Genomic DNA, 15,393 nt, shown 5'->3' with positions numbered 1-15,393 from the left:
AGCAGGACTATTTCAGGATGACTAAAGTACACATCATATAGTCGTGCATGACATAAGTACATGAATAGGATCTGAAAATTACAGTCACAACCTGCTGTAAATGAAATCCATTATCGTAGACCCCCGTGGACATCTCATAGACCCCCAATTTATTGTTTCACTTTTGTAGACCCCTTGGAAGTCTATATAGACCACTTTGGGAATCAATGCTCTAGATGAACATTAAGACCTATCTGTTGAAAAGTTTTTTAGATTAGTTTGTCATTTTAGCTCGTGTTTGTGTTTGTAATGTTATTACAGCGCTTTGAGCCTACATTTTGTTTGTTAACAGCGCTTTATAAATAAAATTATTATTATTATTATTATTCAATATCAAACAAAATAATTGTTAATTGACTAATTAGGTATTTTTTAATTGATTAGTTGTTTTTTTTTTTGGTTAGGTACAATAAATAGTTACTTAAAGTATCAACATGATTGAAGAGAACGCTAGGGAGAAATAGAGTTAAGTATATGTGAAACGTAAGCATTAATTTCCCTCGCTGGTAACAAACAAAATAATTACCAGTAATTAATTGACTTATTGGTTACTTTATTTTTTTCATTGATTCATGTCTTGTCTATGTCATTGAATAATTAAAGTTTCAACTTGATCCGAGACTAACGTGCTCAAGGTGTTTACCAGATAGTGAATGGATATAAACTTTGTCAATAGCTCGTTCCTTACTCTGTCTCTGACTGTATCAGCGCTACTCGTTAACCTGGGAAGTGCCAAGGATCAAGACATCTACGTCTAGTCACTCAGTGAACTTCTCTGTGTTTGGTCTGTGCTGTTTAGTATGGGAATATTGTTGTTGTTGTTTTACATTGAGAAAAGAGTCCTTGGAATCACTAGAAATTTCAAATACAGATCAATAAAGCTTGTTATGTGTGAACACTGTTTTCGAATAGCGAATGGAATAGTTAAAACAATATTCGTGTGATATCAGAGTTTCCATATTGGGCTTGGTAAATACTATAAATAGGAAGTCATTATTTCCTGAGAGAAGATGTTTATTATTTATTTTTTGCTTTGTTAACAATATTAATTATAAATCTTTAATGTGATTAGGATTTGTGAATACATGTATGGATATATGAATTAAAGTGAACTCAATTTCAATATCTGGTTTTGTTTTTGCTTGATTCAATTTGAAGTTACACTACATTATAGGTAGACAGCAAGAAATTATTGTGCGATATTTCGGCTTAATCCGAGATTGGGTCTGGGAGAAATAACGTGTATTAACAGACAGACATACAGACAGACAGATATAGTTGATACAAGCTTTGTAACAAGACCAACTCTGACATTTCAAATAGAGATGCATTGTGCTTTTATTTCTTGGTCATTCCAAAGATTTTAAATCAAATAGTTCAAACGTTTCAGTTTTACTCAAAGATGTCATTATCACGTAGTAACAAGATGTTTTGAACATATCCATTCAGAATATGAATCTTTTGAAAGATTCTATACCATCTGAGAAGAGGGTAGTGTTGTATCGTACAACCAACATTATCTCAAGCCTGTAGATAAAGATTCTATTACTTTGTACGTAAGGTCAACCCTCCAAGTCCTGCAGTATTCTCTAAGTCTAAAGGACATTGATCACCTCTACTTTCAATGACATACAAGTCTCTCCTAACGTTTGGTTTCGGTGCGCTGGGTGACGCTTTCTGTTTTGTTTCCATTTTGTCATCCTTTAGAGATTTATTAGTAGCTGCCGTAGTGACACTCTTGAGTTTGCTGATGTCCAACTCCCCAAGTTCTTTTACTGGACTTTCTGCAACTTTCGATGTGTCAGTACGGAGGCTTGGGGTCTGAGTGGCTCTATCTCCTGAACCTTTTTCTTTGGATTTTCTTTGCACTTTGGTAGACGAGCCCGTAGCAGCAGCAGCCATTCCCCCTCCGACGGCTGCTCCACCTAGACCAATCAGCGTGTTGCCCGTCATTCCTATCCCAGCAGCTCCTGCAGACTGTAGAACGCTGACAAGACCCATTCCAATACTGTGGAAATACAAATGTCTGATTAATTCAACACAATATGTTTGTTACAGATTCTTGTACTATTTGAGTATGTAAATTATGTCAAAATAACGTGCAGTAAACGCACTATAATGTATAATATTTGGTACTTTGTATTACGAGATGTTTAGGTTTAGGACGTACCAGAGTCCACCCAACTTAAACGGGTTCCTGACATTGGGCATTGTACTGGCCACAAGACAACCTCATTAACCATCGGTCATTGAGACAGAAGATCCTTATACCATTTAGCCTATCAATCGCATGGTCTGAAAGGGATACTTTATTTTTACTTACTTAAAAATAACCAATCAAGATACGGAATTGTGTTGTGTAATAACTCCCAAAATCTAATCAGATGGTTTTTGCTCGGTGTGTTTGTCCACATCCAATTCTCGTTAGCTCTAACGCAATGCCAAGTTTGTCTGCCAGCAATCTCGCCTTACTCGGGATACTACTCATGTGTAGGTGTTCTAGTTTAACTTATAGCAGATGTTTAAATATCTTCCTAACAGTCAAAGATCTTCTCAAAGTTGTGACATAAAGCGCGAATGGATTCCTATTCCTCAGTCCATTGTGTCTCACACAAAAGAGGTAATTTAGCTCTCGCTTGGGACTGTTAAAGAAGACGTAGATACCCTAGGCGTAATTATGACCCAAACAACCTTTCATATCTCTGAAACATCCTTCAGATCATTGATAACAAGGTCAAGTCTGTGAGACACGAACCGGCCTAAGGCTGCTGTTATATTTGTCACAAATCCTTGCCATCACGGGACAGCCATGATAGATAGCAGCTTGAAATGTGGAACTGTTATACTTCATGTTAAGGTTGTCAATGAAATGTGGAACTGTTATGCTTCATGTTATGGTTGTCAATGAAATGTGGAACTGTTATGCTTCATGTTATGGTTGTCAATGAAATCTGGAACTGTTATACTTCATGTTATGGTTGTCAATGAAATGTGGAACTGTTATACTTCATGTTATGGTTGTCAATGAAATGTGGAACTTATGCTTCATGTTATGATTGTCAATGAAATCTGGAACAGTTATACTTCATGTTATGCTTGTCAATGAAATGTGGAACTGTTATGCTTCATGTTATGGTTGTCAATTAAATGTGGAATTGTTATACTTCATGTTATGGTTGTCAATGAAATGTGGAACTGTTATACTTCATGTTATGGTTGTCAATGAAATGTGGAACTGTTATACTTCATGTTATGGTTGTCAATGAAATGTGGAACTGTTATACTTCATGTTATGGTTGTCAATGAAATGTGGAACAGTTATACTTCATGTTATGCTTTTCAGATTCATTGCTTTACGTTACATGCAAACTAAAATTGTATTGAAATAAAACAATGTAGAAAAAGTAGATGAACATAAGGTTTAATAACAATTCAATAGCAGTTTCTAATGATGATTTATGTTACCAATCTCATATCTAGATGTACATTTCGATAGAACGATTGGGCCGTGTTTAACAGTAGTAACATTTGTCTCTAAAACAATGTCTAGATCTCAACTTGATATAGGCCTAGTCAGGCCTTAGTCTTGCTAATATAAACGTACTTGTACTTGAAAATGTAAGTTTATTTTTAGATCTAAATATCTAAATATCTCTAATAGAGTTAGATAGATGTAGAAAAAATTAGGGCCAGATTTAATAATATAAACTGAAAACGAAATTAAATAATCAACATAATCTTCTAGATCTACATATAGGCCTAGATATGTAAATCTAGTTGGAATGTAGTCTAGTATTTTTTACTCCACGTGAATAGCAATAATACTAATACATGGCAGTGGCGTAATACTTTATATTTAATGTAAACGAAAATATAGGGCATTTATTTCTGGCCCCCATCAAGTGAACGCCCGTGGGACTTTTGAATTCAAACCCCCTTTTCCCCCATCTTAGCTACGCCACTGCTAAAGACATCATACTAGCACCAAGTCTGCACAAAGACGTCAAGTTGACTTACCCAGAATTAGTTGCTAAAGACACCATACTAGCACCAAGACTCCCAGCTGTGATTCCTGCAGCTCCAAAACCAGCAGCGGTGAGAGCTGCAGGGGCCATCGCTACAGCTCCAATTCCAGCTAGACCAGAGGCAATGAGTATCAATCCTTTTTTTGATTTAGATTCTCTTTTTGATTCTTCGTTTTCATTGGGAGTTTTTGGTGGAGCAGGTGATGTCATCTGGGGAGTTTTTGGTGGAGCAGGGGATGTCCTCTGGGGAGTTTTTGGTGGAGCAGGTGATGTCATCAGGGGAGTTTTTGGTGGAGCAGGTGATGTCTTCTGGGGAGTTTTTGGTGGAGCAGGTGATGTCCTCTGGGGAGTTTTTGGTGGAGCAGGGGATGTCCTCTGGGGAGTTTCCACATTGTTCTCGGACATGTCTACGTTGACCATGGTTTTATACTATGTCACTGAAAAAAAAGCATTCCAATCTTTCTTAAACCTAGCCATCTATCAATCTTTCTTAAACCTAGCCATCGATCAATATTTCTTAAACCTAGCCTTGTATCAATCTTTCTTAAACCTAGCCTTGTATCAATCTTTCTTAAACCTAGCCATGGATCAATATTTCTTAAACCTAGCCATGTATCAATCTTTCTTAAACCTAGCCATGTATCAATCTTTCTTAAACCTAGCCATGTATCAATCTTTCTTAAACCTAGCCATGTATCAATCTTTCTTAAACCTAGCCATGTATCAATCTTTCTTAAACCTAGCCATGTATCAATCTTTCTTAAACCTAGCCATGTATCAATCTTTCTTAAACCTAGCCATGTATCAATCTTTCTTAAACCTAGCCATGTATCAATCTTTCTTAAACCTAGCCTTGTATCAATCTTTCTTAAGCCTAGCCATCGATCAATCTTTCTATCTATTCTTGTATCCTACCATTCAAATGACAGCAAAAGCTTGCCTCAAAAAATGTTTTATTTCTAGAACTAATAACTGTTCAGGAAAAGATTTGACGACAGTAGCCAAATGGTATTTTGTTCGCATTGATCTTGTAGCTCGGTCTGAAAGCAATTAATTTGGTTAATCGTGACCCATAAGACAGACTGAGACACATCAACTCAAGAGGTCAAAGCTATTTTCTGATTCTCCCACTAGCCTGGGATAAAAAAGAAACAAAAGGTTCAGTATCAGCTCAGTGAAGATTTGCATACATTGCCCAAACAGCAAGCTTTTTTTTGGATGTATCCGATGTACAAAATAAAGTAGAGTGTTACACATGAAATAAGATTGCTTGTAAGAGTACCCCATGTTACACATGAAATGAGATTGCTTGTAAGAGTACCCCATGTTACACATGAAATGAGATTGCTTGTAAGAGTACCCCATGTTACACATGAAATGAGATTGCTTGTAAGAGTACCCCATGTTACACATGAAATGAGATTGCTTGTAAGAGTACCCCATGTTACACATGAAATGAGATTGCTTGTAAGAGTACCCCATGTTACACATGAAATAAGATTGCTTGTAAGAGTACCCCATGTTACACATGAAATGAGATTGCTTGTAAGAGTACCCCATGTTACACATGAAATGAGATTGCTTGTAAGAATACGCCATGTTACACATGAAATGAGATTGCTTGTAAGAGTACCCCATGTTACACATGAAATAAGATTGCTTGTAAGAGTACCCCATGTTACACATGAAATGAGATTGCTTGTAAGAGTACCCCATGTTACACATGAAATGAGATTGCTTGTAAGAATACGCCATGTTACACATGAAATGAGATTGCTTGTAAGAGTACCCCATGTTACACATGAAATGAGATTGCTTGTAAGAGTACCCCATGTTACACATGAAATGAGATTGCTTGTAAGAATACGCCATGTTACACATGAAATGAGATTGCTTGTAAGAGTACCCCATGTTACACATGAAATAAGATTGCTTGTAAGAGTACCCCATGTTACACATGAAATGAGATTGCTTGTAAGAGTACCCCATGTTACACATGAAATGAGATTGCTTGTAAGAATACGCCATGTTACACATGAAATGAGATTGCTTGTAAGAGTACCCCATGTTACACATGAAATGAGATTGCTTGTAAGAGTACCTCATGTTACACATGAAATGAGATTGCTTGTAAGAGTACCCCATGTTACACATGAAATGAGATTGCTTGTAAGAGTACCACATGTTACACATGAAATGAGATTGCTTGTAAGAGTACCCCATGTTACACATGAAATGAGATTGCTTGTAAGAGTACCCCATGTTACACATGAAATAAGATTGCTTGTAAGAGTACCCCATGTTACACATGAAATAAGATTGCTTGTAAGAATACGCCATGTTACACATGAAATGAGATTGCTTGTAAGAGTACCCCATGTTACACATGAAATGAGATTGCTTGTAAGAGTACCCCATGTTACACATAAAATGAGATTGCTTGTAAGAGTACCCCATGTTACACATGAAATGAGATTGCTTGTAAGAGTACCCCATGTTACACATGAAATGAGATTGCTTGTAAGAGTACGCCATGTTACACATGAAATGAGATTGCTTGTAAGAGTACCCCATGTTACACATGAAATGAGATTGCTTGTAAGAGTACCTCATGTTACACATGAAATGAGATTGCTTGTAAGAGTACCCCATGTTACACATGAAATGAGATTGCTTGTAAGAGTACCACATGTTACACATGAAATGAGATTGCTTGTAAGAGTACCCCATGTTACACATGAAATGAGATTGCTTGTAAGAGTACCCCATGTTACACATGAAATAAGATTGCTTGTAAGAGTACCCCATGTTACACATGAAATAAGATTGCTTGTAAGAATACGCCATGTTACACATGAAATGAGATTGCTTGTAAGAGTACCCCATGTTACACATGAAATGAGATTGCTTGTAAGAGTACCCCATGTTACACATAAAATGAGATTGCTTGTAAGAGTACCCCATGTTACACATGAAATGAGATTGCTTGTAAGAGTACCCCATGTTACACATGAAATGAGATTGCTTGTAAGAGTACGCCATGTTACACATGAAATGAGATTGCTTGTAAGAGTACCCTATGTTACAAATGAAATGAGATTGCTTGTAAGAGTACCCCATGTTACAAATGAAATGAGATTGCTTGTAAGAGTACCCCATGTTACAAATTAATGGAGATTGATTCTAAAAAAGCACCCCACTCCATTTAACAAAATTTTGATCAATTAATTTACCTATTAGCGGGTATAGCTAAAAATATTCAATCAGAATTATAGCTAGATTTAGGTATTTAGATCAAAAGGTCAGTGTTAAAAGTGTGCTGACACGTTCGTCCAAAGGTGTACTGGTCCCTTCTTGTACTGCCTAGGTTATTAAGTATAGCCTCCAGGTATACAATTAACTAAAGTATGCAACAAAAGACTTTACAAAGTCGCAGGTAAACATAATTACAAAGTTTATTTTTGTGAGTAAAATAAATGTGTAAATAAAGGGACATCAACTCACAGGCCGACACAACAAAAAGTACACAAAAGATACTCAAAAATAGTATGGCCATAGACATAAATATATATAGACTGGCCGATTAAGGAGTTTTATGAAACGAAAATTTGTGACTTGCAATTTTGTGTACTTTATTATACAGCATTTATGAGCAGTATAAAAGTTAAGTTTTCATATCTATTTCAGCCATAACATATATACCTGATGGTATTCCAGCTAGATTACTCAAAGAACTAAGCAATGAGCTAGCCCCAGTGTTCAAAATACTCTTTCAGGCTTCACTTAACCAGGGCAGAGCACCAAAGGACTGGAAAGAAGCTAATGTCACCTCCCTATTTAAAAAAGGAGAAAAATATGACCCAGGAAACTACAGACCAGTATCACTTACCAGCATCACATGTAAAATCCTAGAACACATAATATGTAGCAACATCATAAACCACTTAGACAAACATAATGTCCTCACACCATACCAACATGGCTTTAGGAAATATAGATCGTGTGAAACACAACTAATAGGACTAATTGATGATTTTTCAAAAGGTTTAGATAATAGTGAACAAATAGATGCTATCTTACTAGATTTTTCTAAGGCTTTTGACAAAGTTCACCACCATAGTTTGCTTAAAAAATTAAAATATTTCGGCATTAATGGTCCACTGCATCAGTGGATTAAAGATTTTCTGTTAGGGAGAGAACAAACTGTAATAATAAATGGCTCTAAATCAACACCGATAACAGTAAACTCAGGTGTACCTCAAGAAACAGTCTTGGGTCCACTACTATTTTTAATTTACATAAATGATTTACCAAATTGCATTACTTCAGGAACAAAACTCAGATTATTTGCAGACGATTGCATAATATATAGAACAATAAAAACAACACAACACACAGATATTTTACAAAGAAAATTAGATGAATTACAGAAATGGGAATCAAATTGGAGCATGTCTTTCCACCCAGAAAAATGTCAGTTGTTTAGAGTAACAAAAAAACTAAAACAAATTAATTCCACTTATCTTATTCATGGCAAACCAGTAACACAGACTAAAAACGCAAAATACCTAGGTGTTATAATAAATGAAAAACTGTCATGGAATCCACATATTGATGAAACTACAAAAAAAATCAAACAAAGCATTAGGATTTATTAAAAGAAATTTCTATAAATCAAATAAGAACATAAAACTAAAATGTTATTTAACCATGGTTAGGCCAATAATAGAATATGCATCCTCCGTTTGGGACCCCTCAACTCAAGAAAACATTAAGAAACTGGAACAGACACAAAATAGAGCAGTGAGATTCATAACAAACGAATATTCACATTTGACTAGAGTAACACCTTTAGTAAAATCACTAAATTTAAAAAGCCTTCAGGACAGAAGACTCAAAAGTAAAGTAGCAATTATACATAAAACACTGAACCATAATCTTCAAATACAAAAACAAAATTTAATAAAATACTCTGAAAGACACAAAGATAAAGGCACATTCCTCGTCCCATATGCTAGGACAAATTTGTACAAATACTCCTTCTTCTCTAGTGCTATTAGAGCATGGAATGGGTTGCCTGAGCTAGCCAGGAAAACCAGTGACTTGGCAGAATTTAAGTCATTGGTTAATATGCATGACTAAATGCATTAAGCGTAGGACGTAATCATCTTCTTTTTTGAAGTAACGTCTGTATTATATAAGAAGATAAGATAAGATTATTTTCACTAGTATTTTTTTAAATCTCTAAGAATGAAGATCATGCAATTTTTCAAAATTCGGAAATCCGAATACAATAGATGTACATGTTTTCAAGTTACACGAAGTTACTTCCTTCGGCCAGTCTATATTTATTTATGTCTATGAGTATGGCACACAGCCCTAGTCATATGTTACATTTACATGTGTAAATATAAAGGTCACAGGCCTCAGGTCAACACATGACCACTTTTAACCATTCTGGGGTTACAAGCTTCAGGCTGACACTAGCCACTTTTAGCCAAAAAAAAAAACAACAACAAAAGGGTCATGATGAACTATAGGCTTCAGGGAAACCTATGAGCCTACAAGCTTCATAGAATCCCACCTATAGACATCCGTTTGGTAAAACCCATCTGATGATCCAGTACAGGTTGAATCCCTCAGAGACAAGACTATAAAAATATGTAATGTCCATCTGATGATTCAGTACAGGTTGAATCCCTCAGAGACAAGGCTATAAAAATATGTAATGTCCATCTGATGATTCAATACAGGTTGAATCCCTCAGAGACAAGGCAATAAAAATATGTAAAGTCCATCTGATGATTCAATACAGGTTGAATCCCTCAGAGACAAGGCTATAAAAATATGTAAAGTCCATCTGATGATTCAATACAGGTTGAATCCCTCAGAGACAAGGCAATAAAAATATGTAATGTCCATCTGATGATTCAGTACAGGTTGAATCCCTCAGAGACAAGGCTATAAAAATATGTAAAGTCCATCTGATGATTCAATACAGGTTGAATCCCTCAGAGACAAGGCAATAAAAATATGTAAAGTCCATCTGATGATTCAATACAGGTTGAATCCCTCAGAGACAAGGCTATAAAAATATGTCACGTTTGAGAGTACCCCAGGATGCAGAACATCATGGTAAAAATATACTGCCTGGAAATCATTTGAGGCTATATCTACTTATAAATACCTTATAGAAAATACAATAATACTAAAGACATACTTAGCCCAAAGATCTCCAGAGCAGGGCACACTTTTCCGAGTACTCCATGACACACGACCACTAACAGAAAAAAATACTATTCACAACACAGGTCAAGTGGTCAAGCTGGTAACTCAGGAGCAAGTGGCAATTAAGTACAGTTTGCAAGGCCTGTTTATAAACTACGTAAGGGGAATCAGTCCTGTCTTTACAAGTAATCAAAAATAGTTATTTCCCCATTATGTCACAGAGGGTTTATAAGCTATGGTTTTTTTTTTAAGTTTTTTTTTTAAATAAAGCGTCCTTGACATTGTTTAGTTGATCGTGAAAGTCTTAAAATAGATTTATTCAAATAGTTGACAAGTAAGTTGTGAGGCGGACATGTTTTCAGTCAGTGGATAGAGATTACTAAAAAATGCTTTCTATACTAACCGAACGAACACAATGTTTTCAGTTTAAAATAATTAGATTTTTTTTTGTTTTGCATAGCAAGTGTTGCAGAGAGATTTGATTTTGTATTCGGACTGGAATCTAATTTTATCCTGCACTTTTTTGTATCATTTCGTAGTCACGTGACTCAATCATGCATTCATTATGAGTGTGATCGAATGCGAAACATTGGTCGTAGACAAATATGTGCATTTAGGTTTTGAAATTGGTTATTGAAATAATATTATTGTTATAATTATTATTATTCTAAATATTGCAAGACTGAGGGCCAAATCTAAAACCAGAACCACCCTCATAAGAGATATGCTCTTCGCGGACGGCGCAGCGGTAGTGGCACACTCACAAGAGGAGCTTGAGTCATTAATGTCCTGCTTCTCTATGGCTTGCAAAGAGTATGGCCTAACCATTAGCACAAAGAAAAGTAACGTTATGGGACCACCTGCTACAGCACCACCATCCATCCACATTGACGATAACAAGAAGGATATGACGTAAATGAATTCTGCTACCTTGGATCTACAATGCAAAATGACATGTCTCTAGAAGAGGAGATTTAAAAAAAAAAACGCATAGGGAAAGCCTCATCAACCTTCGCATACTCCGACTAACAGTTTGGGAAAACCAGAAGCTCAACTCAGCGCCCAAAATGGGGGTCTACAAGGCATGAGTTCTTAGCACGCTACTGTACGGCAGTGAGTCGTGGACTACCTACACAAAGCAAGAGAGAAAACTAAACTCATTCCACTTTCGCTGTCTTCGAAGGATCTCCAAAATAACATGGAAAGAAAGAATGTGTAATACTGAGATCCTAGCAAGGACGGGCCTTCCCAGCATCTTTACAGTCCTCAGGCAACGCCGCCTGCGCTGGCTCGGATATGTTCGCCGGATGTTCTGGTTTTAATGAGAATTAATAGAAATAATTTATGAATCTTGACTCTAGATCAGGATCTTATATTGATTTGTAATATAAATGTAGATTTAAATAACTTACAGTTCTCAGTTAGTTCCAATTAATGTCCTGCTTCTTTTTCCTAATGTTCTTCGTGTCCCCTGGTCTGCTGGGCGGAAAATGTTTTGTAGTCTGAACAAATATTCTTTTCATCAACAGTTCAACACGGTGCGCTTTGAGTGCACAATTCTCAACAACTCATAGAATCATAACAATAATGAGTTTAGTGTGCAGATATAGGGTACATATTTAGTTCAGTTTACATACAGTTTTAGTTTACATACGAGTTTTTTATGCTAAAACTGTGCGTTGGAAAGCGTTCTCTAGGGCGTCAACACATATACATTGTTCTAACCCCGCCATGCACACTGCCATCTAAGATAGTGCAGAAGGTGCGCACTATTAGAGACTAGAATGATGTTGACAGTAGAAGAGAGAACGAGTTCCACCCCAAGTCTAGAACCGAGATGAAGATGCTGTGTTCAAGGCAGATGTCCTATGTGTTTGTCTTGTCTCAAAGTAAATAAACATCTATGTCTCGTTGAGTTGCCTCCCTTCAGTTATTACAATATAAAGACATCAAGATGAAACACAGCATCAGAAACTGATATCTCCACAACATCATAAAAATCAGCAGAATCAGCAACAACAAAAAAAAACTACAAAAAAAAAAAAACGAACCTATACCAAAAGTCTTGACAACAATAGTACCAGCAAAATTATTTATTACAACGAGAACAGCAAAATTAACAGCAATACCAGTCAATGCAACAAGAACAACCATTACAACACAATCAGTACCAGCTTTCTCCAAGGAATCAAATGCCAACAAAATTACCCCAACAGCATCAAGAACAGCAGCACGAGAAATACAACCAACAATCAATAAGAGCTGAAAAATCAACTGAAAAAGAAAAATGAGAAACAACAAGCCTACCAATACCAAGAGCCTTGACAACAACAGTACCAGCAGTATCATTTATCATTAAGGGAACAGCAACATCAATAACAATGCCAGCCAATGCAACAAGAACAAGCAATAGAACAATATCAGTACCAACAATACCAGCTAGTGCAAGAAGAATAAGCACTAGAACAATATCAGTACCAACAAGACCAGCTAGTGCAAGAAGAATAAGCACTAGCACAATATCAGTACCAATAATACCAGCTACGGCAACAATAGAAGCATTACAACAATATCAGTAACAACAATACCAGCTAGTGCAAGAAGAATAAGCACTAGAACAATATCAGTACCAACAATACCAGCTAGCGCAAGAAGAATAAGCACTAGAACAATATCAGTACCAACAATACCAGCTACGGCAACAAGAAAAAGCACTAGAACAATATCAGTACCAATAATACCAGCTACGGCAACAAGAATAAGCATTAGAACAATATCAGTACCAACAATACCAGCTAGTGCAAGAAGAACAAGCACTAGAACAATATCAGTACCAACAATACCAGCTAGTGCAACAAGAACAAGCACTAGAACAATATCAGTACCAACAATACCAGCTAGTGCAACAAGAACAAGCACTAGAACAATATCAGTACCAACAATACCAGCTAGTGCAACAAGAACAAGCACTAGAACAATATCAGTACCAACAATACCAGCTAGTGCAACAAGAACAAGCACTAGAACAATATCAGTACCAACAATACCAGCTAGTGCAACAAGAACAAGCACTAGAACAATATCAGTACCAACAATACCAGCTAGTGCAACAAGAACAAGCACTAGAACAATATCAGTACCAACAATACCAGCTAGTGCAACAAGAACAAGCACTAGAACAATATCAGTACCAACAATACCAGCTACTACAAAAAGAAACACTAGAACGTAATAAGTACCAGCTATCTCCAAGGAAACCATCCCAACAACATTCACCACGACAGCACTAAGAACAACAGCACCAGCAATATCACCTGTCTTAGCCAGGACATTAAAACCAACAACATTATCACTATTTGCAACAGCATTTACCCAACAGCAACCCTCAAAGCATCAGCAGCCATTACCAAAAGTGATTCAAAGCCATAGAACCACGCCATTGCCACTAGCAAAACGGAATCGTTAACATGTGCCTATGTAAATGTATCGGTGGTTTAGTGAGAAACATTACATTAACCAGAATTGGTAAGAATGATTGATACATTTTACATAGTAGGATTCTCTGAAACTAAAGTGGGTAATGATAAAATGGAAGCTATTGATAAAAGTAGTCTTCAGCACTTGACCTTATACGATAAATATAGAAGCCCGAAACAGTCGACTAGATCGGAAAAAAGGGGGGGGGGGGTGGCTAGACTATGCGTAGCCATTAGAAACCTACAGAGGGGGGGGGGGTTGGCTAGACTATGCGTAGCCATTAGAAACCTACAGGTAGACAGCGTACGGAAACTAATTACACGACGCAGCATTATGTCATCAAACCCTGGGACCAGCCAAAGCTCACTCGTATAGTCGAAATGTTGAACTAATAGATAAGTGGAATGTCAATGTTAAACTTGATAGAAATCTAAAAATAAATTCGGGTAATTCCACCTGATTATATTAATGACATAGTAGAAAAGATAAATAATATTCAAATACAAGCAGACGCCAAATGTTCGGAATAAAAGAACTATGTAATAGAATAAATAGAAGAATAAAAATAAATCGTAATAAATCTTGGTCTACATACGAGTGTAGACAGAAAGAAGTGCATATTTAAAAGTCAGAAGAATCAATAGTAATTTTTAAACTCAGGAATCCCTAGTGTAAAACCTACAGAATTGCTATGAACACTGCCATAACAAACATGCTGAGTATACTTTCAATACTATAACAACATTAAAAGGCACAAAGTCCAGGACGTAGTATTCAGAAAAAAAAAGATTGTCAATAATAACATTAATATTGACAAGTTCTACACATTTTTTGAAATCTCAAAATGTACCATTAAACAATCCTAGTAATTATAGCTTGTTTCACTATATCGAGCCAGCTAGCCCGTTGTTTATTATTATTATTATTATTGTGTATAGTTTGTTTTATCACTTACATCATTATTACTTTTTTTTTCGTTTTCATTTGGATTATTATGAGTGTATGGAGCTGAACATATATAGTACACAAACATAATAACATTCAACCAAAGGGACAGGTTTCTTTCTTGAAGCGTTGAATGAAAGATTGGTCCTTAAATTAATTATTGTATATTATGAGATAAGATAAGATAATAACAATACTAAATCTTGTTTCCTGTGGTATGATGGCGTCAGTCGGCCTAACAAGAGACAATAGTATCGGTAACACTTTCAAGACGTGCACGTCTCATCGTTTTGTTGTGGTGGAGACACAAGTTAAAGTTGTTGATAGCTTGGAGTTGTTAGCTCTTGATATTCAGTTGTTCATAGCTTGGAGTTGTTAGCTCTTGATATTCAGTTGTTGATAGCTTGGAGTTGTTAGCTCTTGATATTCAGTTGTTCATAGCTTGGAGTTGTTAGCTCTTGATATTCAGTTGTTCATAGCTTGGAGTTGTTAGCTCTTGATATTCAGTTGTTGATAGCTTGGAGTTGTTAGCTCTTGATATTCAGTTGTTGATAGCTTGGAGTTGTTAGCTCTTGATATTCAGTTGTTGATAGCTTGGAGTTGTTAGCTCTTGATATTCAGTTGTTCATAGCTTGGAGTTGTTAGCTCTTGATATTCAGTTGTTGATAGCTTGGAGTTG

General features: G+C 36.2%; 1 protein-coding gene across 5 annotated transcripts; it reads right to left on the bottom strand.

Annotated features, from left to right (window-relative positions):
- Nucleotides 1–1,359: 1,359 nt before the first annotated feature.
- Nucleotides 1,360–11,856, bottom strand: LOC106066769 (forkhead box protein B2-like). Of its 5 annotated transcripts, none has more exons than XM_056027150.1 (4): nucleotides 11,705–11,856; nucleotides 7,767–7,897; nucleotides 4,057–4,501; nucleotides 1,360–2,047 (listed from the first exon to the last, which is right to left on the bottom strand). In XM_056027150.1, exons 3-4 carry the CDS (start codon nucleotides 4,482–4,484, stop codon nucleotides 1,585–1,587), a joined length of 891 nt encoding a protein of 296 aa, XP_055883125.1. In that variant the 5' UTR covers nucleotides 4,485–4,501; nucleotides 7,767–7,897; nucleotides 11,705–11,856; the 3' UTR covers nucleotides 1,360–1,584. The 5 variants fall into 5 exon arrangements, with proteins under 5 accessions (XP_055883125.1, XP_013081302.2, XP_013081300.2 ...); XM_013225848.2 differs by lacking the exon at nucleotides 7,767–7,897 and adding an exon at nucleotides 4,980–5,104 and having other exon boundaries at nucleotides 11,705–11,803; XM_013225846.2 differs by lacking the exon at nucleotides 7,767–7,897 and having other exon boundaries at nucleotides 11,705–11,847.
- Between the last annotated feature and the right edge of the window lie 3,537 nt (nucleotides 11,857–15,393).

The sequence above is a fragment of the Biomphalaria glabrata genome, chromosome 4 (assembly GCF_947242115.1).
Source record: "Biomphalaria glabrata chromosome 4, xgBioGlab47.1, whole genome shotgun sequence".
NCBI classification, from domain to species: domain Eukaryota; kingdom Metazoa; phylum Mollusca; class Gastropoda; family Planorbidae; genus Biomphalaria; species Biomphalaria glabrata.
The sequence above is the reverse complement of the archived record's forward strand: the minus strand, read 5'-3'. Positions and strand labels throughout refer to the sequence as shown.

Excerpts from the sequence above, each read along its gene's own strand:
- LOC106066769 (XM_056027150.1), bottom strand. The coding sequence starts at position 4,484 with ATGGTCAACGTAGACATGTCCGAGAACAATGTGGAAACTCCCCAGAGG. Across the intron at positions 2,048-4,056 it reads TCTTTAGCAACTAATTCTGG|TATTGGAATGGGTCTTGTCA; the intron begins GTAAGTCAACTT and ends GTATTTCCACAG.